Source organism: Hippopotamus amphibius, chromosome 6 (genome assembly GCF_030028045.1).
Source record: "Hippopotamus amphibius kiboko isolate mHipAmp2 chromosome 6, mHipAmp2.hap2, whole genome shotgun sequence".
NCBI lineage: Eukaryota > Metazoa > Chordata > Mammalia > Artiodactyla > Hippopotamidae > Hippopotamus > Hippopotamus amphibius.
Window position 1 is genome coordinate 7,595,781 of NC_080191.1, and position 21,849 is coordinate 7,617,629.

The 21,849-nt window shown below is 43.9% G+C and overlaps 1 protein-coding gene across 3 annotated transcripts in view; it reads left to right on the forward strand.

The window, feature by feature from the left end:
* The first annotated feature begins 8,887 nt into the window (after positions 1-8,887).
* Positions 8,888-21,849, forward strand: part of SLC22A16 (solute carrier family 22 member 16) — a 32,634-nt gene continuing 19,672 nt past the window's right edge. For 2 of the 3 annotated variants that reach the window (XM_057740295.1, XM_057740296.1), the window contains exons 1-3: positions 8,903-9,000; positions 17,147-17,626; positions 21,447-21,564. In XM_057740295.1, the coding sequence (XP_057596278.1) occupies positions 8,948-9,000; positions 17,147-17,626; positions 21,447-21,564 (651 nt within the window). In that variant the 5' untranslated portion in view covers positions 8,903-8,947. Of the gene's footprint in view, positions 9,001-17,146; positions 17,627-21,446; positions 21,565-21,849 lie in introns of all 3 variants that reach the window. The other variant, XM_057740294.1, reaches the window with a different exon arrangement.

The window sequence follows — 21,849 nt, forward strand, 5'->3', positions numbered from 1 at the left end:
AAGTTTCATGAGGTCCCATTTGTTTATTCTTGATTTTACTTCCATGATTCTAGGAGGTGGTTCAAAAAGGATCTTGCTTTGATGTATGTCATAGAGTGTTCTGCCTATGTTTTCCTCTAGGAGTTTTATAGTAGGAGACATGGGTTTGAGCCCTGCTCCGGGAAGATCCCACACACTACGGAGCAACTAAGCCCGTGCGCCACAACTACTGAAGCCCGCAGTGCCTAGAGCCCCTGCTCCTGAACAAGAGAAGCCACCGCAATAAGAAGCCCGAGTACTGGAACGAAGAATAGCACCCACTCGCCACAACTATAGAAAGCCCCCACACAGCAACGAAGACCCGATGCAGCTAATAAATTAACAAAATAAATAAATTTATTAAAAAAATAAAATTAGTTTTAAAATGTTAGCCAATATATAGTTCATTTTAAAATATACTTATAAAATTATGGTATATGGATATGGAAATTTTCATGAAGCTGGTCACCAATAGCTACCCACTAAAGCTGAGGAGACACTGATCTTGTTTAATACTCATAACCAAGTCGGCACGATTATTACCTTCAAGAGAAAACCCTGAGAGGTTAAATGACTTGCTTGGGATCACACGGGTACTAAGTGGTGGTTCTGACTCCACCTTTCTTAAACTGGAGAAAGGACTTGGAACTTCATTCGGTTGTCATCAAAGATCAGCCATCAAGGAGCACCTGAGCTGTGTCCTGAAGAGTTCATTGATTTAGCCAGTAAGTGAGCTGGGGAGGGATTTCTAGGCTGAAGGAACAGCATGAGAAAAGGGGTGGTGTGAATGAACATCCCTCATCGCGGGGTCCAACGGAGCCCTGCAGTTCTGGAGCAAAGGGCCATGACTGGAGGTGATGCTTGAGAGGTAAGCAGGGATCCAGTCCTGGGAGGCCTTGGAGGCCATGCTGAGGAAATGAAACTTAATTCTGAAAGCCAGGGGGCCATGAAGGATTTTGCTGACGCATGACCTATTTACGTGGGAATTTTAGAGGTGTCACTTTGGTAATCTGAGGCATGAAGGGTGAAGTTGTCCAGTAGAGAGTTGTCCGTTGGGATAAGGGTCTAGGAATGAGATGGAGAAGTCTGTATGTAGGTGATGAGAACCGAAACCATCTACCTTTGCGTGGTTGATGGTCCACATTGATATCTTTTTACTATTCCACTGTTTTCAGTAACATGACTTTACTATTCCAGGAACCTCTTGCCAAGGAAGATAAAAGTTACAAATACCTTATTGTTCATTTCAGGAACTTCCCAAATGCATTTAAATGAACGTCAAGCCCTTCAGCTTTTCAATAGTAAGCATGAAGTGACTATTTACTCCCCAGGACTCTTTGGACCCCTGGCCTCAAAATCCCTTACCTTCCTGTGTTCTGCAATTCTGCACTCTTATATCAGGATCCTTTTCCAATCCCAATGAAGCACTCCCTGGAAAGGCCTGCATGAAACCAGATTCTAAGACCTCACCTGCCTTTGCCCTGCCCTCTCTGAGCACTGAGGGTGGCACTTAGACCAACCCCAGCCTGGAGCACCCGGGCACAGAGATGATGGGGTCCCTGAAGTTGAAGCAAAGTGTGGTAGGGGAAGTGAGAGGGTGCCAAGACAAACTTTACTCTGGACTTACTGCTCAGGCAGGCTCTGCCTGGGCTCTCCTGAGGAGGGACTTAGGCTTGGTAGCATGTGGCAGTCTATCCCCGTGGTGAGGAGGACAGAGCGGGACAGAGCCTGTGAGTATCGGCCTGCAAACCTCTTCTGGCAGGAATGTGTGCGCTGCAACCTATCCCCGACCACACCAAATCCCCCTCCTGCTCTGTTGGTGATTTCTTAGCCATGGCCAAAGAATCTGTCCCCATACATTTATAACCAACCTTATAATCTGATGCATACTTAGCATTTTGTAAGTATAGCTATGGGTTCCTGTTTGCCCATCTGTTAACTTAATCACAGTTTGTTCTCTGCCTTCTCCTCAATTTGTCAATACTTCATAGGGACCTAGATGTAGTTCCAAGGAGACTTTGAATAAAACAGTCCAGACTGGGATCAGGGTTGGGACCCAGAGGCTGTGGGGCCACAGGATATCAGAATATTTACTCACATGCCAGGCATCCTAAGTTACCCAAGTTAACAACTACTCCTAGATTTAGAAGGATACACAAACACTGTTTTCTCTTAGGCCCCTTCCTTTCCCCCTTCCCTATCTGCCCGTGTCCCTTCCACCCACTGGCAGAAATACACTTGCACTGTGTTAAAATGACCTCATTGGATTTCTAAGAGGGAAAGTGAGTCTTTAGTAGGCTTCTCTTTAGGAGACCCCAAGACTTGCCTGAGTGGTGGGTAGGGTTTGAGCCAGGCCCTTAGTTTTCTTGCATTCATTTGCGGAGAACTTAAGCTCTTAGGAAATTGCTTAAATTTTGTTTCATTATTCCCTATATTTGGATTATGTCCATTCATTCATTCAACATATAGTACTTACTGAGCACCTACTGTATGTCAAAATCCCTGCCCTCATGGAACTTATATTCTATAGCAGTGATATACATATAATATATATACATATATAGTGTGTGTATATATATAATGTGTATATATATATATTAGATTGAAGAAAAATAAAACAGGGTAGCATGGAAAGGGGCTGGAGAATGATGAAGATTGATATTTTAGGAGGAGCAGAGAAATCTCAGAAGAGGCAACATTTGAAGAGTGACCTGACTGAAGTAAGGAAATGGCCATGTGGCTCTCTGGGGACAGAAGTTTCAGGTAGAGGAAACGGAACTAATAGAAACAGAGTAGATTGGTGGTTACCAGGGGCAGGGGGTGGGAGTAGGGAAAGTGGGTGAAGCTGTTAAGGGTACAAACTTCCAGTTGCAAGATGCATAAATTATGGGAATCTAATGTTCAGCATGGGAAATACAGTTAAGAATACTGTGTTGTATGTTTGAAAGCTGCTAAGAGAGAAGATCTTAAAAGTTTTCACCAAAAACTATGTGAAATGATGGATGTGTTAACTAGCTTTACTATGGTAATAATTTTGCCATATATACATATATCAAATCATCACGTCGTCTGCCTTAAACTTACATAATGTTACATGGGTAATTAACAATTACAATCAATTATATCTCAATAAAGCAGGGAAAATAAAAGTTACAGGAAAGGTTCCAGACTCGGGGCGGGGGGGCATGATTTGTTTGGCTTTACTGTTGTGGCTGTTTTATTCGGGGGGACACATTCTTAAGTTGAAAAATAAACAGAATGTCAAAGTGGAGAAAAAAAAGAAGTTTTGCGGTAGAGGGAATAACAAGTGCAAAGTGTAGGGACCGGGGTGTGTTTGCTGTGTTGGAGAAATGAGCTAGGAGGCCAGTGTGGCTGGAGTGAAGTAGTGGTTGAGAAGGAGAGGTAGGAGATGAGTCAGAGAAGCAGCCAGGGCCATGCAAGGACTTTGAATTTTATTCTAAGTGTGATAGGAAGCTGCTGAGCAAGGGAGGGTCTTGATCTGAATTATATTTTTCAGGAACACTTGCCTGCTGTGTGGGGCAAGGGAGGACGCAAGGGGACTCGTTAGGAGGATGTCGCACAATCCCGCAGGAGATGATGGTTTGGACAAAGAGGTTCATTAGCAGTAGGGATGGAGAGAAGTGTTCAGAATCAGGCTCTATTATAAAGGCAGAGCACCTAGTATTTTCTGGTGGCATAGGATGTGGAATGTGAAAATGAGAGAGCAGTAAAAGAAGACGCCAGGGTTTTGGCCTAAGCAACTGGGGGAAAGCGGTGTCACTTACTGAGGTGGGAGATGCAGGAGAGCAGCAGGATTGAAGGTAGCCATGGTGAGTTTCAGGTGGCTTTTAGACAGGTGATGGAGGTGTAGAGAAGGTACTGGTATTACCAAGCCTGGTGTGCTAGGGTGAGGTCAGCTTGGATGTATACATTTGGGAATCATCAATGTAAGTTTTGAAAGCCATAAGCCATAAGACTAGCCCATGAGGTTGGCAAACTTTTTTCTGTAAAAGGCCAGATAGTAAATATTTTAGGCTTTGTGGGCCATAGTCTGTCACAACTACTTAGGTCTGCCACTGTAGTATAAAAGTAGCTGTAGCCAATCTATGGATGGATAAGCACGACTGTGTTCCAGCATAACTTTATCTGTAGAAGCAGGTGACAGGCCAGATTTGGCCCATGGACTGTAGTTTACCAACTCTTGGACCTCTACATGATGCTACTAGGGAGAGGGTAAAAAGAGAAAAGAGAGCTCAGAGCCCTGGGGCACGCCAACATTTAGAGAAAATGTTAAGAGGAGGAGGATGGAAGAGACTGAAATACAATACGCAGCAAGGTAAGAGGAAAACCAAGAGACTGGGTGGCACAGGAACAAAGGAAGATGTTTCAAGAAGGAGAATATATTGTGGTGTCAGTAAACATTTGGAAAGATTTTGAAATGACCCCCTCAAAAAAAAAAAGAATGTCTCTTTACCCTCTAGGGTTATCTTCATCTTTCATTGTCTTTGAGCTATTTTATGACTTTGTAAGTTGTAGAACACTGATAATAATGCAATAATTCTTGTCCACAGAAATGAAGTTTCCTGTGGAATGCAATTGATTGTGTTGGTGGAGTTGGTGGAATGCAGTTATCCTGTGGATAGACCAGTTCTGCATCTATTTGTAAATTTGTTCTAGCATTCCTTATTGCTTTAATAGATGGGCTTTATTGAATTCTTCTTTGAACTGATTGTAATGTCTTATTAGTTCCCTCGTTAATTAATGAGTAAAATAAAATCATTGACGTGTTCATTGTATATTTGTCTGCGAGTCATGATTTTACCTTTTAAAATTATTTTTTAACAGTGCAGATTGAGTAAAATAGGATTGAAAATTGACCATCTAATTTGGCAAGTCAGAGACCATGATGACTTTGATAAGAGTAATTTTGGAGAAGCAGTAGTAAAAGATTGGAGCAGATTGCATAAAACTATAATAATAAAGATACACGGACACGGAGAAAAGTAAATAAACCAATGGAACAGATTTAGAGTCTGGAACAAACCCACATGTAAATAGAAACTTTATAGATGACAGGTGAAAATGCAGAGAAAAAGATGGAATATATTCAATAAATGGTGCTGGGACAATTTTTTACCTATATGGAAAAAACCAAAATTGGATCTTTACCTTAAATCAAATAATCTGTCCAGGGGCTTTAAGACCTAAATAGGAAAAGCCAAAAGCTAAAACTTGTAGAAGAAAATAGAATATTTTTGTGATCTAGTGGTAAAGCAATTCTCAGGAAAGGAAATCCAAATGATCAATGAACATATGAAAAGATGTACAACCTCAGTACCAATTAGGGAAATGCAGATTAAAACTCCAGCATAACACCATTTAATATGTCTGAAACTGACTAATATTTAAGGGTCTGATGATCCAAGTATTGACAAAGGCGTGGGGAACTTTTATACCCTCCTGGTTGGAAGGCAAAACGGTATAACCACTTTGGAGAGCAATTTGGCAATATTTAATAGTTGATGTATGTGCCTTACAACACAACAACTCCATTCCTAGGTATATACCTTAGAAAAACTCCAATATATGTACATAGGGAAAGTTTATAGCAGTAGTGCTGTAGTAAAAATCTGAATACAATCTGCAAGTCCGTTATTTAGAAAATGGTTAAGTAAATTGTGGTATGTTGGAGCAATGGAGTACTAAATAGCAATGAAAAAGAAATGAACTAGAGCTACATGTATTAATATGCATGAATTTCACAAACAAATATTCAGAGGAAAAATCAAGTTGCAGAATATATGCACATACCTAGATTTTAGTGGCAGGTCTTACAAGTTTTTGTTAGATTTATCCCTAAATATTTATATTTTCAGTGCTATTAAAACTGTTTTTATTAAATTTCAATTTCCAGCTGTTCATTGCTGGTATATAGATATACAATTAATTGTTGTATATTAATCTTGTATCATACAACTTTACCAAAGTCACTTATTCTAATAGGCTTTTTTTTTTTTTGTAAACTCCATCAGATTTTCTACACAGATCATCATTATCTGTGAATACAGTTTTACTTCTCCTTTCCAATCTAGAGAACTTTTTTTTTTTTTTAATCTTTTCTTACCTGAACCCCCAGTACAAAGCTGAATAGTGGCAGTGAGAGTGGACATCCTTATCTTATTCCTGATCTTAGGGAGAAAGAGTTCAGTCTTTCAACATTAAGTATGCTATTAGCTATGTTTTTTTGTTGATGCCTTTTATCAGATTGAGGAAATTCCTTTCTGTAATATTGTGATGTAATAAGAAATACATGTTTGGTCTTAATTCTCAGTTCCTAATACACAGCTCCTAAAACCCTTGTAAGTTCCTGAGTGATAGGGGTGATAGGAGCGTCTTTTGTAATCATGTTTGGTCTTAATTCCCAGTTCTTGACACAAGAGCTTCTAAGACCCTGAGACACTCTAGAGTGATAAACGTGTCTCTCCCATATGGATGACTGGTGGCTAGAGGCCCCCAGATATCTTCAAAATGTGGCCTGGTTTCTAGAAAGACCAAGGCAAGCATTAGAGGACTGGAACTTTCAGCCCGTTTCCGACCTCCCAGGACGAGAAAGGTCCTGGAGATTGAGTTAATCACCAATGCCCAATGACTTACTCAACCGTACCTGTGTAATAAAACCTCCATTGCGGTCGAGAGAGCTTCTGGGTTGGTGAATACATGGGGTGCCAGAAAGGTGGCATGCCTTCTGTTCTCCTTCCCCCAAAACTTGCCCTATGTACCGCTTCATCTGGCTGTTCATCTGTAGCCTTTATAATACCTTCTATAATAAACCGGTAAATGTAAGTAGGGTTTTCCTGAGTTCTGTGAGCTGTTCTAGCAAATTATTGAACCCAAGGAGGAGGCAGTGGGAACCCTGATTTTTGCCAGTTGATCAGAATTAGGGCAGGCCTGGGACGTGTGATTGGCATCTGAAGTAGGGGACAGTATTGTGGGACTGAGCTTTTAACTTGTGGGATCTGCTGCTAACTCCAGTAGTTAGTGTCAGAATTGAATGACGTTTGGGCAACCCAGCTGGTGTTTGGAGAGTTGGAGAACTGGTTGTTGGTATGAGGAAAAACCCCACACATATCGTGTCAGAAGTGTTCTATGGGTAGAAACAGATCATAACACCTTTTATTCCTAGTTTGTTGAGTGTTTTTATCATGAAAGGATGTTTGGTTTTTTGTCAAATGCTTTTTCTGCATCTATTGAGATGATCATATGGTTTTCTTTTTTAGTTTGTTAGTATGGTGAATTTTGATTGATTTTCAGATGTTAAACCACTTTTGCTTTCTTGAGATAAACCTTATTTGGTCATGATGTATTGTCCTTTTTATATAAAGATGCATTCAATTTGCTAAAATTTTAAGAATTTTTTTTGTCTATGTTCATGAGGTATTGGTCTGTAGTTTTCTTATGGCTTTGCCTTGTTCTGGTATCAGGATAATACTGGCCCACAGAATGAGTTGGGAGGTATTCCCTACTCTTGAGTTTTCTTGAAGTGTATGTGCAGAATCAGTATTATTTCTTCCTTAAATGTTTGGGCCTGCAGTTTTCTTTGTGGGAAGGTTTTTAACTACACATTCAATTTCTTTAATAGATATAGGGCTAGTCTGGTTATCTATTTCTTTCTTTAATTGAGTGGGTGTTGGTAGTTTGTGTCTTTCAAGGATTTTGTCCATTTTATCTATGTTGTGCCATTTCTATTTGGTGTAACTAGAATAGCAGATAAAAGTTCAACTTTCCCTACATATTCTTTTCCCTTTCTTTCCCCCCATATCTTTTCCAGCACTCTCCCTTTGGTGCTTTGAAGCAATATAGGACCTTGACCGGTCCCTGTGGCTCCCATCTTTCCTTCTAGGGTCAACTTTTGCCCCAACTACTTCTCACTCCCTCTCTCCCCGCCCCCCCCCCCCCACCTTGTACTTCCCCAGCGTTTCCAACCCCAAGACTTTCCAGTTAGCAAGAATCTACCTAATTAAAACATTCCCTAATGGACTACTCATTCCAGGAGTACCTGCATTTGAAAAGAACACAGAATTATTCATAGCAAAAATAAATCAATCACTAATGGTGTTATTTCAGGCTCTGTGAGGAGTAGGTGAGGGAAGTACTCTGGGGGGATGGGCTTTCCTCTCCTTTTCAAATCCTCTTCGAGTACAAGCTTGCTGTTTTCACCATTCTACTTACGTTTCTCCCCAGGGAGTTCCCTTTGCCCTTCGGTTAACATAAGATGTTTCACACAGCTCTGCAAGGCCCTGCCGGGTCTCAGGGTCATCAGAATCCACCCTTTATGCTCTGCTTTTGTAGATCCCTGTCCTGGCCCTCACATGGGTGGACCTCTCTGAGAAAGCGATATTCGTGCCCAAGGGCGGAGTCCAGAAATGTACAGATAAAACCAGACGCTGGGGTAGACCCAAGCACGAGGTTTGAGAGCCATGACTGTAAGGCGCGCAGCTCCAGATCGAACCCTGGCCTCCGCACTCTCGCCTCGGGCTGTCGGGTGACAACCTTTCCCCGGGCACCGGCGCTGCCCTCGAGCGGCGACCCGAAAGGACGCGGTGAGGGTCCAAGGTCTAACGGGGCGGCGGGGCGGGCTCAGGGAGCTGGCCAGGCCGGGGGTGGGCGCGCCGTGCCACTGCGGGCTCCGGGAGCGCAGGGCGCTGCGAAGAGGCCGCGGCGGCGGCGGGGACGCGCTCGAGGGGAGGAGAGGGGCTCAGGGCCGGGCCCCGCGCGCGGCTCCAGCGCTTGGACGCTGGCGGGGCCGCGGACGCCGGGGCGGGCCGGCCGGGGCGGGGCGGGGCGGGGCGGGGCGCTGGGCCCACAGCCCCCGGAGCCAGACGAGCTGCGCGCGTCCCGGACACTTCGGCGCGCAGTGCACGGCGGCGGCATGGGGTCCGGCAACTTGGAGCTGATTTTTGACAGCGTGGGCCACTTCGGCAGGTAGGGGGCTGGGGTGGGGGTGCGGAGGGAGGACGGTGCGGGCGGAGCGAGAGCCACGTGGGCGGGGGCGCCGGGGGGGTCTGTTTCTTGCCTTTGCGGGGGGGTTCTCGCGCTGAGCTCGCGACCCGAAAACGTCTCCACCGCTCCTTTCCCAGACAAGTCCGGAGGCCTGTGTCCTGACTCCTGGCGCTGGCTGGGCTCGTCCTCTCGAACTTTGGCGGCGGGACCGGTCCCCGCCCCCGAGCGAGCAGGGGGCGCTGGGGGCGCTGCGGGAGTGATGGGTGCGGGGCTCGCCCGGCGCGCCTACCGCTTGGCAGGTGGAACGTGGCGCGCGCCCTCTGCGGATGCCGGAGCCGGAGCCCCGGCTGCAGAGGCAGGTCGCTGGAGCAGAGGAAAGCCGGTTCTTGGCGGCTCGTGTCTCTGATCCGCCAAATGCGCTCCTCTCTCATTTCCCCAGACGACTGCTGCCCGGCCCGGCCCCGCGGTAGTGCCTGGCAGGTATTGAATTCTCCAGGAACAACCGTTGGAGGTGTGTTTGTTTGTTTTTGTTGTTGGGTCCCTCAGTTTGTGGGTCAGGGACCCACAGCTACTGCAAGGTGGGACCTAGGTTTAACCTTTGGACAATTGTCATCCTCTTTTCATTTGTCAAAGTAGTTTAAAAAATTTGAAGTGTATTATGCATTCACGTTTTCATTCATTCGTGGAGAAACACTTCTCTGTCTGACCCGGAACGTTTTGGCAGGAGAGGTAGCTGGGCGAGGGGCCGCACCGCGTGCGGATCGGATCACAGGTTTGGAGCTGGGTGTGAATCCGGGCCTGCCACTCACCGCTGATGGGACCCTGGGAATACTGTGTCTCAGTTTCCTATCCGCAAAATGAGAATTATAATCATTCCTGCCTTTAGCTCCCTCCCAGGAATGGGAGGAGATGATGTGCTGTTCTTCAGGATGGAAAGTTGCATAGATGTTGGTTATGATCCCCAGTGTCCACAAAGAAGAAGCGGTGGAGAAGGCAGAGGAGGGGCAGAAGGTCGCAGCTTTGCCCTGCTTCTTCCTGATACCTGCAATATTGAATGCTGGGTTGTGCCTGGTTCTGCCATAAGTTCTTTCAACATGTTACCTTCTTTAACCTTCACTACAGTCCCATGAGATTGGTGGCATCACTCCCATTTTACACATGAGAAGGCTAGGGCTTGTGCCTAAATCACACATCTGTTAGTAGCAGAGCAGAATTGGATGTCCATTGGCCTCCACAGCCCATGCTGTCAACCGTGATGCTCTTCAGAGCACAGCCCTGGGACTCAGCCAGGTCCTTCATGTATTCCCAGGGTCCCGTTAGCGGTGAGTTGCAGGCCAAGATTTGGACTGAGCTCCAGACCTCTGATCCACACTCTGTAGGGCCCCTTGCCCAGTATTATCTCATCTTATCCTCCTTGAAGCAGAATAGCATGGGGACTACAAAATCAGCTCTGGGGATGGATGTCTGAGTTCCAATCCTGACTTACCAAGTATTAACTATGTGGTCTTGAGCATTTTGACTTACCACTTCCTCATCTGTAAAATGGGGGTAATAATCGTACTATAAATGTTTATTGTAAGTACTCCACCTGCAGCCTCTCATTTCATCCTCACGGTAACCCTATAATGTAGTAGTTACTAACACCATTCTTTCCCCAGGCATTTTGGGGATTAACTGAGATGCTTAGGTGCTGTAACAAAGAGATCCCTCAACTGGAGTTGGTTCCTCTGCGGTAACTGTGCAGGTCAGGTTGTGCTCCACGGGATCGTCCCGGGACCCAGGTGGGCGAGGCAGCTTTGCCGTCCACAGCACTGGGGCAGCTGCTGCATGTCCTCACCCAGGTGGTCAGAGGTGGCTCACCGTGCTGGGAGAAGGGGAGCCTGGACCTGGGGAGGCAGCTCTGAGCCAGCCACAGCAATGTATGTGAAAGTCTTATCATTCAGTAACTTCTCAGTAAATCATGGCTATTATTGTTCCCTGAGCCCCCATCCTGGTGGGAAGGGTAGATTGTGAAAGCTGCTTGTAGAAAGGAAAAGGATAACAAGCCAGTGCTTACAGCAGAAGGTGAAAATAGTGTGACCATATCACAGTACCCCATATTTTCTCTGGCATTTGCTCTAGTCGGCCTCGTTATTGTCTATAAATAGAAAGGAAGGTTATTGTGTGTTATTATTTAGTCTTAAGGAAACCTAGTGAAAGTGTTGGGTAGAAAACTCTTTCTCATTTCTCATTAGTCATTTCTAAGGTGAGGAGCCACTACCTCATCACCTTTAAGAGAGGTAAGCGGGACACCTAAGAAGAATTAAGTTTGCAGGACTTATCCTGAAGCCATATTGAAGTTGCAAAAGCGTCATGGCTTAAGCCCCATGTCAGAGGGAATTGAGGAAACTAAGATTCAGTCATCTGTGTTGGGGGAACCAAGAACCTGGATCTCTGAGTTACCTTGGGATAGAGGGAGAAATGGTTTAAAATTTCAGAGTTGGAATGTTGAGCCTTGTTGCTGAGTTATATCTGTGGATATAAGTACTGGGTTTTTTTTTTTCCCCCAACATATGAACCTTTTAGGCTCTTTTTTGACTTCACCTTATGAACATCATAATAGTTAGCACTTATATGTACCTACAGTAGGCCATAGTGCTTTACACTCTTTACATTCCCACAGTAACCCATTTTTCAAATGAGGAAACTGAGGTACGGAAAGGGTAAGTATCTCACCCAAAGACCCACGTGTAAGTAACCAGAGATAAGAGTCAAACCTTGGCAGTCTGGCTCTATAGTCCATGCTCTTAACCACAGTGGATTAATACTAGTTATGCTTCATTATACAGAATGATATAAATCTAGGACTGAAAGTAATTTTCTTCACCTGTTACCCAGATAGCATGATCTATTTCCTGGGGATTCTGATCATCTTTGCTCTTCCTTGCCAATGGGTTTCCTGTCTCTTGTGTCTGTATGACTCTTTTTCCATTAGTCTTTCTGTCTAGCTGTGGGCACAGTGATATGTTGTATCTCTGTTGTTCTTTTTTTCTTCTTTAATTAAAAAAAGTTTTTTTTGGCCACACCATGCAGCATGCAGGATCTTAATTCCCCTACCAGGGATCGAACCTGAGCCCCCTGTAGTGGAAGCGCAGCTCTCTAAGTCTGTTGTTCTGAAGGGGTCTTAGGCTGGGGGGACACATGATGGACGACAGTCTTTATAAGGGAGAAAGTGGTGTATTGGAATGCTAGATACCTAAGGAAGTAGGGTTTTGTTTTTTGCAGGAAGTTATCCTTGTAATAGGGAAAGGGAAATTGGAATTGAAAGAGTGCTCAAGACCTTCCCAGCACATAGGAAGTATATTTATATGAACTAGCATGGCTTGTTTGGGGACTGCTAAGCGGTTTATTATTTATGGTGTATAAAGTATGAGGGTGAGAGAAGGCTGGTGAGAGGTGCATCTGCAAGAGTATTTTTGATGTCATGCTAAGCAGTTTGGGTGTTAGGATCACTTTGGAGAATGCAAGGTGCCTTGGAGGGGCAGAAGTTGGGGCAGAGAGACCAGAGAAGACCCAGGTAAGAGCCCTGGTAGGAGATAATGAGGGTCTGGACCGGAGCAGAGGAAGTGTGAGTAGGCAGGATGGGATGGTTTTAACAGGTGGAATTTGATGGGACCTCCTTGCCCTAAGGCATGAAGGTGAAGTGGGAAGGACCATGAGGGACCCCCATGCCATGCCCCTGCCCCATATTTCTGCTTTGTGTGGATGATGGTGTCCTAAACTCAGAAGCAGTTACACTGCAGATGGGACAGGCGTGGGGCTTAGATACCGAGATCAGCTGGAGACCCTAACGCGAGTTCATTGTGGGAGTTCCAGGTCGAGACATCCAGTAGGCATTCGGGTAGATATGTATTGTGCAGGTAAAATACCTTCTTATCAGTACAGATTGGGTGGCCAGCCAGGGCTGCAGTCTAGACACCAAGTGGACAGATTGGGTGTGCCTCATTCCAGTCGAGCCTCAGCAGGGGCGTTGCTGAACACTTTTTCTTCTCCCTGGGTCTTGCAAATATAAGAGTTTTAAAGTGATGTATTACATATATGCAGAAAAGTGTGTACCCTAATCCTCAACCTGGTGAATCATCATAAAATGGACACATATGTGCTACCACCCCAGATCACCGCTTCTCATACCCCCTCCCTCTCCCCAAACTCACTACTGTCCTCGCATCTAACACTATAGGTTAGTTTTGCCTGAATCTATACTTTGTATAATTGGAGTAAAAAAGCACGTACTCTCTGTCTGGCGTCTTTTGTTCCACACTGTGTTTGTGAGATTCACCCATATCGTATGTCACAGTAGCTTGTTGATTTTCATTGCTGTGTAGTATGTCATGGCATGAATATTCCACAGTTTATTCACTTACTGTCAACAGATATTGGGGTTGTCTCCAGGTTGGGCTTATTATGAATAGTCTGTTTTGTAGATGACTTTTGGGAACGCATGTACCCATTTCATTGGCTATTTTCCTAGGAAAAGAATTGCTCTGTTGTCTGAGTGTGCATGTAGTCAGCTGCCAAACAGTTCTGCAAAGTGGTCGTAATAAATTATACCCTCCCATGTTGCTTATGAGGGATCCAGTTGCTCCACAACGATTGTTAAGTATTTTGAACATCAAACGTCGTATCAGCACGTGCTTAAACCAGAGAGTTTGAGTTTTCGGAGCAGTGTTTCTCATCCACAACAGAATCTCCTGGGAAGCTTTTTCAGCTTGTACAGAGTCCTGGATCCCACCTCAGACCTCCTGAGGGTGGGGCGGAGGAGACACAGCCCAGCTTCAGAGCCTGCCAGGGTAGGTGCTCTGTTGGGGGTGATGTGTGTGAATGGAGAATGAGAATAGAGAACTTGTGTGACTCTGTAGAGAACTCTAGTGACAGCTGTGGGGTTCAGGCTGGCTGGGGAAGGACTTGAGGCCAGGAAGGTAGCGACAAACTAGAGAAGCTGGTGGGATTCAAAGACTGGAGCCCTGGAAAAGGGGGAGCTGGGACAGTGGGAGGCCATGGTGAGAGATCAGAATGTGAGTTTTTCAGCAGTGGAGCCACTCCAGGTGATGAGACTACTTAGGTACCAAACCCAAACGCCTTCAGGGGCAGGCAGGTAAACTTCAGACAAACAAAATCTGTCTGCTCTACGACTGTGTCATAGTTTGCAGCATTGGAATTTGTGGGGTGGGGAGGAGTCAAAGAATTATAAAAATGTACATCTTATATGATATATGTTACATTCTCCGTCATATTCATATGGGATTGTTATTATAGGATGCCTCTTAGGTCCCAAACAGGATTTGGTTGCAAGAGGATCTTTATTGTCTCGGCGTCTGGCAGTTAGACGCTGGCCCACCACAGACTCACACCTAAAGATCTGGATAGGGTGATTCTCGCTCTCTTCTAGATGCCAGGAGCTTGCCTTTAGTGAAAAATTCCATGCTGTCCTTTTCCTCTGGCATCTCCCAGGCAGCATTTATAACTTTTACCGTAATTTATGTAACATCTCCTGCTGGAGGACATTTAAATTTCCAATGTTTTGTAATTACAGACTGCCCTGCAAACTAAACTTGTACATTAACTTTGGGTGAGTTGATATCTTTATGACACTGAGTACGTTTTTACTCTAGGAAAGTAAAGTTTTATTACTCTTCAGGGCAGATGGTAATACCCGTTACTTTTATATCTCTTAGCAAAGTAGAGACACTTAGGTGCTTGATTTTAAAAAAAGAATTAGTAAATCTGAACTGTTTTCTTAAGTAAGATTAGCTCTCCACTTTATTTACATGAGTAATTTGCTAAGCAAAGATTGATCAGTAAATTTTAGGTAGCTGTTGGTTTCCGTCTGTAAGTTTGGAGACCTTACATTTATTTTTAAAAGTTTGAATAAACATTTAATTTTTGGATAACTTTAGAGTTACAAAAAAGGTGCAAAGAGAGTAAGGAGTGTTCCTGTGTGACCCTCACTGAGTTTCCCCCATTGTTAACACTTTATATCACCACAGGATATTTGTCAAAACGGAGAAACTGACGTTAGTACATTACTAATAGCTAACTCTAGACTTTATATAGATTTCATCAGTTTTTCTAGGAATGCCCTCTTCCTGTTCTAGGATCCAATCCTGGGTACCGCATTGCATTTCGTTTTCATGTTATTCCAGTCTTCTCTGGCCTGTGACAATTTTCTCAGTCTTCCCTTGTTTCGTATGACCTTGACACTCTTTAAGCATCAGGCAACCTGTAGAATGTCCCCCAGTCTGGAATTATCTGCTGTTTTTCTTATGATTAGACTGGGGTTATGGTTTCTGGAAAGAAGGCCTCAGAGGTGAAGTGCCTGTTCATCACATCATATAAGGGGGTCCGTGATAGTCACACATCACTGAGGATGTTAACCTTCAACATTTGGTTAAGATAGTGTTTGCCAGATTTCCCCACTGTAAAGTTTACTTTTATCCTACTGTATTCTTTGGAAATGAGTCACTAAGTCTAGGCAAGGGGGAAAGAGTTGGAATTAAGGTCCGTCTTCTGTAGAGAGGGAATATCTACAGGTATTCGTTGGAATTCTACTGTAAGAAAGATGTGTCTCTTCTTTCTTGTTTATTTGTTCAGTCATTTACTTATATAAGTATGGTGTATTTGTCAGGGTTCTCCAGAGAAACAGAATCAGTAAGAGAGTGTCATATGTAGATAAAGGTAAGAGGAGAATTATTATACGAATTGGTTCATGTGATCATGGAGGTGGGAAGTCCTACAATGTGATATGTGCAAGCTAGAGACCCAGGAAAGCCAGTGCTGTAATTCAGTCCAAGTCCAAAGGCCTGAGAGTCAGTGGCTGATGGTGGAAGTCCTGGTCTGAGTCCAAAAGCCCAAAACCCAGGAGTGCCAGTGTCAGAGAGCAAGAGAAGATGGGTGTGTCAGCCCAAGCAGAGAGATGGAATTCACCCTTTCTCTCCCTTGTGTTCTATTCAGGTCCTCAACCGACTGGGTGATGCCCAGCCCCACTGGTGAGGGCGATCTTTACTCAGTGAAATGCTAATCTCCTCCAGAGATACCCTCACAGACACACTGGAAATAATGTTTCAGCAACTCTCTGGGGATCCCTTAGCCTGGCCAAGTTGATATATGAAATTAAACATCATAGTATGGGACGTCATGTCATATCATATATCCCAAAGTGTTAAAAAAGGATTGTCAGTGCAGGCTGTTTTTCAACAGATTAAAAAAAAGCAAAATGACATGAGTGTTCACTAGATCTGAGTTGCCTTCTGAATTACATAGTTGTGAATACATTTTATTCAAAAGCTATCAGCATGTGCGATGGTGGGCTTCAAATAATTTTAAATGTTGTGAAACTAATTTTCTTTATTAATGTAGCTAGTGGGTGAATGTCACTTTCACATCACTGTGCTACCTCAGGTTTTAGCTTGACATTTGGAAAGAGCTTGCTTTGGCTTAATGTAGACTGACTTCATCTCTCAGCTCTTTTTCTACGCTCTGAGCAAGTCACTGCCTTCCCTGAGCCTCAGTTTCCCTCTCCATAAAATGGAAATAAAAACTACTTTATGGAATTCTTAAAAAATGTTTTTATTTTATACATTCGGTTATACTATGCTATTTATTTTGTTGCTCAAATTGTTTCAGCTTTGCCCTTCGGGAGCTCTTTCATACTGGTTCCTCTGTCCCCTTGATATGCTCCCATGTTTTCCTGTATTTTGAGTACTTCTTACTTTCTGATACTACAAGATACTCCAAGCTTGTTTTGTATTCTCCCTGTCCTGGTCTTAGAATCAGACATCTTCCCTGGTTCCTTTTATTGGAGAATGATATTTAGAGCTCAAGATCTAGGCATTGGATGTGCTTGTTGTTATTGGGATATCATTGCTTTTAGGCCCTCTCAACACATATGGGTATATATGTGTGTATACACACACACACATATATATATACACACACACATATATACCTAAGTATACACACATATCTATAGTTATTTCTGTGTTTACCCTTTATCCAAGCTAAGCATAATGGAGACCCTTCATATTTGCACGTCTTTTTTTTTCAGCGCATAGACCAGATATAATAACTTGCTTTTTTTTCTTCTTTGCAGATACCAGATATTCATCTATTTTATATGTGCCTTCCAGAACATCTCTTGTGGTATCCATTACTTGGCTTCTGTGTTCTTGTCCATGTCCCCACAGCACACCTGCAGGCCCCCGGGCAATGTGAGTCAGGTTCTTTTCCAAGATATCTCTAGTTGGAGGTTGGAGGACATCTGGACCCAGTTTTCCGTAGGCCGTGAAGAGCACATCATAGTGCAGCTACAGGATGGGGAGATCTGGGAGCTCACAAGCTGTCACAGGTTCCGGAGGGATGACAAGTCGAGTTTGAACTATGATTATAACGGCCATAAGAGTAGTTTCCCCTGCCTGGATGGCTACATCTATGACAAGAGCAAGTGGCGTAGCACAGTGGTGACCGAGTGGGATCTGGTGTGTAACCGAGAATGGTTTGGAAGGCTGATCCAGCCCACCTTTATGTTTGGAGTCCTGCTGGGAGCGGTGATCTTCGGCTATGTTTCTGACAGGTAAGATGAAAGATTTAGTATTGTTGCATCAGTGTAGAGTTCATTTTCCTATCTGATTTTCTTAGGGGACAGGGAATTATGTTCAAAACTTTAGTTATTTTCATACCTCCTATCTAAATACGTACTTCTTTGCTGATCTGTTATTTAGGGACACAAAATACTGTTAAGGGGATGGATTCTGAAGACAGTCTGCCTGTGTTCTGCCAGTTATTAGCTCTGGGCCTGGGCAAATTGCCTAACCTGTGTTTCAAAATCTCATGCCTAAGCTGGCAATGAAAATAACAGCACTCACCTCAGAGGGTTATTGCAAAATTAATACAGAAAAAGTACCTTGGACATATAACCACTCAGTAGGTACTGGTTATTACTTTGAATTTTTTTTTCTTTAAATAGATGTGCTTTTTAAGAGGATAGTCTGGTCCTAAGCAGTAATATCTATGAAATTGTGTGAAATAACAGCCATGTTTAAAAAAAATACACATTAAAATGATTATGTAGCTCTTAAAATAAAGCAAAGTTCATCTCTGTATGGACACAGACCATGCTTTTAGTATCTGTCCTAAAGCACAGAGATGAACTTATTTATTTGGTCCCCATAGTTGTGAATTTTACAGGTATGTGCTGGGCACTGGGAACCTAAAAACAACTGCTTAGGTCAGAAATCCCTGCCCTCAGGGTGTGCTAGTCAAATGGTGCCAAGAAACACGTCCACTTTAAGATCATAGGGCTTTGTTGTGTCCAGGGCCGTACTAAAAGTAAAAGCAATGGAGGCAAAGACTGTGGAAGCCTAGAGGGAGGAGTGCCCAGGTCTTTCCCTCCACCACCCACATCCCTTCCAGGACGTAGCATTTGAATAATGAAACTGGAGCAGAAGTGAAGTCTAGTTATTATTTGGTGACTGAAGTTATGTTTCAGTGTTGAAGAATCTTCTACTTCATAACTGTCTTCCTGGGAAGTGTGGAAATTAGGTTGTTAGTGGGGGAGAGGAACAAAATAGGAGTTGAAAAGGTAGATATTCCCTTTTGGTAAGTCTGACAGTGGAAGCAATGCAAGATGCAAGATAGCTGCCAGAGTGATGGGGTCCAGAGAAGGTTCTTGTCTGTGACTGGAAGAGACTTAAACTGAAAGGGAGGAGTCAGAGGAGAGGGAAAGATAGAGGAAAAAGAAGTAATTGTTAGAATAAGGCCTCAGAGGAGGTGGGAAGAGACATGATCTAATACAAAGATTGCAAAATGGTATTTGGAGAGAAAAGAGTGTTTATTTCTGGAGAGGAGGATAGAAGAGAAGGCTGAAGGCAGATGCAGGTCATGTTGGCAGGTGGGAAGAGCAGGAAGTTGTGGGGCTTTCTCTTTGATGGTCTCTGTTCTCTGCAGGAGAGGGCTGCTCATCTGCTGAGAGTGAAGGCTTTGTGGGTGGTACAGGGGGTTGATCAGGGATGGATGAAAAATAGTTTTCAATGGCATTCAGGGCTCAAATGAGATTGGGAATGTTTATGTGTAGGGCCAGCAATCCCTACTAGTGCGTGTGCGAGCAGAGCTGGCGGAGGCCGTGAAAGTGACAGTTTCCAATTTGCTTGTATACTCTCTGCTGCACTGGGCAAGCCTGTTGGTTGGAATCTCAGGACTGTATATTTTTTGCCTTAAAATTATCTGTCAGAGACATCTCACAGGGAGAAAATATTTGTAAATCACATATCTAATGATACTCTAGTATCTAGAATATATGAAGAACTGTCATAACTCAACACTAAGAAGACAAATGACAATTTAAAAATGGACAAGTGATTTGGATAGATATTTTGCCAAAGAAGATGTACAAATGGCCAAGAAAACACATATAAAAATGTTCAACATCATTAATCATGAGGGACATATAAATCAATGCTACAGTGAGAAACCCCTGCTCACTAGAATGGCCATAATCAAAAAGACAGACAATAACAAGTGTTGTCAAGGATGTGGGAAAATTGGTGGGATAGTAAAACTGGAGCAGCCACCCTGGAAAACAGTTTGGCAGTTCCTCAAAAAATTAAACATAAAGTAGCATATGACCCAGCGATTCCACCCCTAGGTATATATCCAAGAGAACTGAAACATAACTTTACACAAAATCTTGTTCACAAATGTTTATGGCAGCATTATTCATAATAGCCAAAAAAGTGGAAACCATCCAAATATCCATCAACCGATGAATGGATAAACAAAAGGTGGTAGAGCCATGCAATGGAATGTTATTTAGTCATAAAAAGGAATGAAGTATTACAACATGGATAAACCTTGAAAACATAAGGCTTGGTGAAATAAGCCACTTAGTGACATGTTATATGTTGTGCAACTCCATTTACATAGAATGTCCAGGATAGGCAACTCTATAAAGACAAGTAGATTAGTGGCTGTTAGGGGCTAGAGAGAGCAGAGAAGGGGAATGATGACTCCTGGGTGCAGAGTTTCTTTTTGGAGTGATGAAAATGTCTTGGAACTACATAGTGATAAGAGTTGCACAACTCTGTGAATACACTAAAAGCTACCGAATTGTATGCGTTAAAAGGTTGGCTGTTATGGCATGTGAAATACCTCTCATTTTTAAAAAACCTGCAGGTATCTGATTGTTATTTGCTTTTTAGACAAAGAAATGCCCTTTCCAGTTATGAAAATATAGGGCAAGTAAGCAACATATTCTAGAAGCAGAATGTAGCAAGACTTCTGTGTTTAGAGGGGCTTCGTAAGAGTTGCCTCCCCCTTGGTGGGCAGAGCCAGCCCAACAAGGAAGATGATCCAGCAGGTCACAGAGCAGGTCCTGACAGGGAAAGGACAAGTCTTCCCTCTCCTTCCTCCCAGTCCCAGGTTAGGAGGGCCTTTGGGGTCCACCCAGAGTGATCATGTGTGTATATTAGTGCCAAGACCAGCTCGGCGACTCGAGGTGAGTGACGGGTGCCGCAAGCTTGAAGAAGACACAGACACAGACTGAAGAGAAAGATGGGACCCGGGGACTCAAGACCTCTCGGATCAAGAGCCCTGCTGACTCATCCCAGGTTGCTTTTATTGAGTTCGCGGGCTAACATTCTCAGGTTACACCCATAAACAATCAAGGGCCTCACATGACTGAGGCAATTATCTTTGTTTACTTCCTGGGTCCGAGTTGAGCAGGTGTGGATTTGAGCTGGGGGTGGAGAACAAAACAGCCCTGGGGGCAGGAGACTTCTCTCAGATATTGGGGGTCTGTGCCCCACCCGTGTTGGCCCCTCTGCGGCTGTGCCTGTCTTAGGTTGTTCCTCCCTTGAGGAATCTTACCCGTCTCTGGCTAACCAGTCATCCTCCAGGGCCAAACAGGGTGATACAAGGAAAGCTCTATGCACCACCCCTGTTGGCCCCTCTGCGGCTGTGCCTGTCTTAGGTTGTTCCTCCTCTGAGGAATCTTACCCGTCTTTGGCTAACCAGCCATCTTTCAGGGCCAAACAGGGTGATATTAGTCTCCACGCCCTGCACCCTCAGTTCCTCCACTGTTCAAGCAGGACATTCTGAATCCCATCGCTCGGCCCACATACTTTACCATTTTCAAGGTTTCAGAAAGGTTCCCGAATGTCTTCCCACATATTAGGAGCTCAGGTGGAGGCCAGTCCACTGAAACACTGGCCTCTTGAGGAGATCACGTGTTAACTCATGATTTGCTCAAAGGAAATGGAGGAATAACGACAATCGAATATTGATGCAGAAGTTATTTGAAAATATAGGTGACACTTATCTTTCATGAATTAGAGTGGATGTTTTAAACTGTTGCAGCCACACCTTGCTCCTTCCACTGCGTGATTCTTATTTTTCAGGGCGGGAAGACGACTTGTCTTGTGGGCCACAAGCACTGGTGTGTTTCTGTTCGGCATAGCGACGGCATTCACATATGATTATTACAGTTTCATAATCGCACGCTTTCTTCTTGCTATGGTGAGTTGGGTTGTTATTGGGATGTTTTTTGGTGGGGTGGTTTTTTTTGCCTCTTTAATTCCACTGCAGTACTTTTATATTAAACCTTAACGCTCTTAGTCTTGCTCACGTGAGAGAGATCAAGGACTAATCTTTGTTCACTCCACTGCAGAAGTCTCTCTGTAGAATGTTAGTGCCCTGCGCCTAGAATGCAACTCGTTAAAATGAAAAATTGTTTTTAGTAGGCAGTAACTTTTCATTTGACTCTATGCCTGACAGGTGATCCACATTCCACCATGACTAGCA